At 42.4% G+C, this 2190-nt stretch overlaps 1 protein-coding gene across 1 annotated transcript; it reads left to right on the plus strand.

Annotated features, from left to right (window-relative positions):
* Positions 1-929: 929 nt before the first annotated feature.
* LOC306852078 (homeobox protein Hox-B8b) lies at positions 930-1944 on the plus strand (the record flags this gene model as incomplete). Its single annotated transcript, XM_079388696.1, has 2 exons — positions 930-1347; positions 1631-1944. 2 exons carry the CDS (start codon positions 930-932, stop codon positions 1942-1944), a joined length of 732 nt encoding a protein of 243 aa, XP_079244822.1.
* Between the last annotated feature and the right edge of the window lie 246 nt (positions 1945-2190).

Raw genomic sequence — 2190 nt, forward strand, 5'->3', positions numbered from 1 at the left:
GATACACACGCTTCACTCGTTTTGTCAAAAAAATCAATGTAGCTTTTTTTTTTCTTTTTTTTTTTTCTTTTTCATATACATGTGAACGGTAAAGGCCTAAAATTATTACATAAAATTCCGAATATCAAAAGGACCCCTCTCTTTTATATTTTTCTGATGTGAAGTGCAAGTGTAATAGCTATAGCCTAAACACAATGGGTGGTCTGTTCTTAGTTTCTCTGGATTGACTGATAAAAATCCTTTCCATCTTGAATGATCCAGTCACTTGTATTGTACTTGATAGTGTTTTCTAAATGAAGAAGGCTATATAGTATTTCCATTAGACTTATGCGAATATCATCAAACCATAAAAATGAATGTGATGACAAATATGGTATATTTCATCATACGATGGACCTGAACAAATCTATTTTTGTTGGCCCACTGGAAACATTTCGTTTGTCCTGTGTATAGGCTATATGTGCTCTTGGCACCGAAATGGTTTACCAATAACAGTCCTACTCCGCCTCCCCCTTTACCTCCCCAAGAACTCCCTCTCTTCCCTTTTTCATCTCTCTTTTTCAGTCTCTCCTGCTCTTCCTATCACAAGATCGCGCTTTGTCTGTTTGGAGATGTCGAGCCCATCCAATGATATAAGGAATCAATAACTAACGCCCATATGAAATGCAACTCACTATCAAAGAGAGTAAAAACGGAAAACTATTTCTTGCTCGGGGATCATCACTAAGGAGTCATGTGGGTGCAGCTACGGATACATTTGTTTGCATGAATATTTACGACATTTTACGCGTATAATTTCCACCTGGATGAATTCATTTTTATTGTAACAACAGGCCTGCATTTGCTCAATTAACATTATTCATCAAGAGACTGCCTGATCTCAATACAGCTGTCAAAGTTCATTCGTCGGGGAGTTGATCTTGCAGGCAATGAGTTCTTACTTCGTCAATTCCCTCTTTACTAAATTTAAAGGAGGCGATTCTCTGCGCTCCAACTACTATGACTGCTCAGGGTACGCGCCGGATCTTGGAGGCAGACCATCTGTGCTGTACGGTCACAACTCTGGGACTGCGTTTCAGCACGCGGCTCAATTCCCGGACTTCTACCACCACGGTACATCATCCTTCTCCCACGCGTCTTACCAACAGAACCCGTGCGCGGTAGCTTATCCTGGAGATGCCACAGGAAACATCTTGGGCCAGGACAGTTTACAGAGACAGACGTTCTTCGGCGCACCAGATGCGGATTTTACGCAGTTTGGGGATGTAAAGGTCAGCAGTATCAGGGATGATCTGGAAAGTGCAGAACCGTGTACAGCGCAGCTCTTCCCGTGGATGAGACCACAAGGTGAGATGAGTGGAGAGAAACACCTCTGTTATAGTCCCACATAAAAGGCTATAGACAATGGTGGGCCTACTTATTACCCCCAATTAACCGCTTTATGGCACCTATAGATTACTGAGGAATTAGCACCCTTTAAAAAAAAAAAAAAAATCCAGATTGCTACGTAATGGTATGCAGTGTCTAGAAACTGTGAGGGTTTTATGACTTTGTTTTATTTACACAAATAGATATATGAGAAATCAAACACTATGTCACCGGAAATAACGCTCCCCCCACCCCCCCACAGCTACCGGCCGGAGAAGGGGCAGGCAGACCTACAGCCGCTACCAGACGCTGGAGCTGGAGAAGGAGTTCCTGTTCAATCCTTACCTGACCCGCAAGCGGCGCATCGAAGTGTCTCACGCGCTGGCCCTCACTGAGAGGCAGGTGAAGATCTGGTTTCAAAACAGGCGCATGAAGTGGAAAAAAGAACACAACAAAGACAAGTTTCCCAGCAGCAAAGCGGAACAAGAGCAAATTGAGAGAGAAGAGGGGGGCCAGGTATTAGAAAAACACACATCAGGAGAAGAGGACTCGGAGACTTCAAGTAATTCTAAATAGTCTGTTGACTATTAAAAAAGAAAAACATCACTGCAATCGATCAACTGCAATTTAAATAAAAGTCTGAGGTTCAAAATGTCGTCTGTGAACACGCAAAGGCTATCAAATACAAAGCCAATCATATATTCCATTTATTGCAAACTTATAAGGCGTTTCTGTTTCCGAACGGTGATTATTTCCGCTTATTATGTTTTGTAAGGTTTCACTGGTGTGTCTGTCCTCGAGTAGATTACTCTTGAGGTTGCT

The sequence above is a fragment of the Barbus barbus genome, assembly GCF_936440315.1.
Source record: "Barbus barbus genome assembly, chromosome: 32".
NCBI lineage: Eukaryota > Metazoa > Chordata > Actinopteri > Cypriniformes > Cyprinidae > Barbus > Barbus barbus.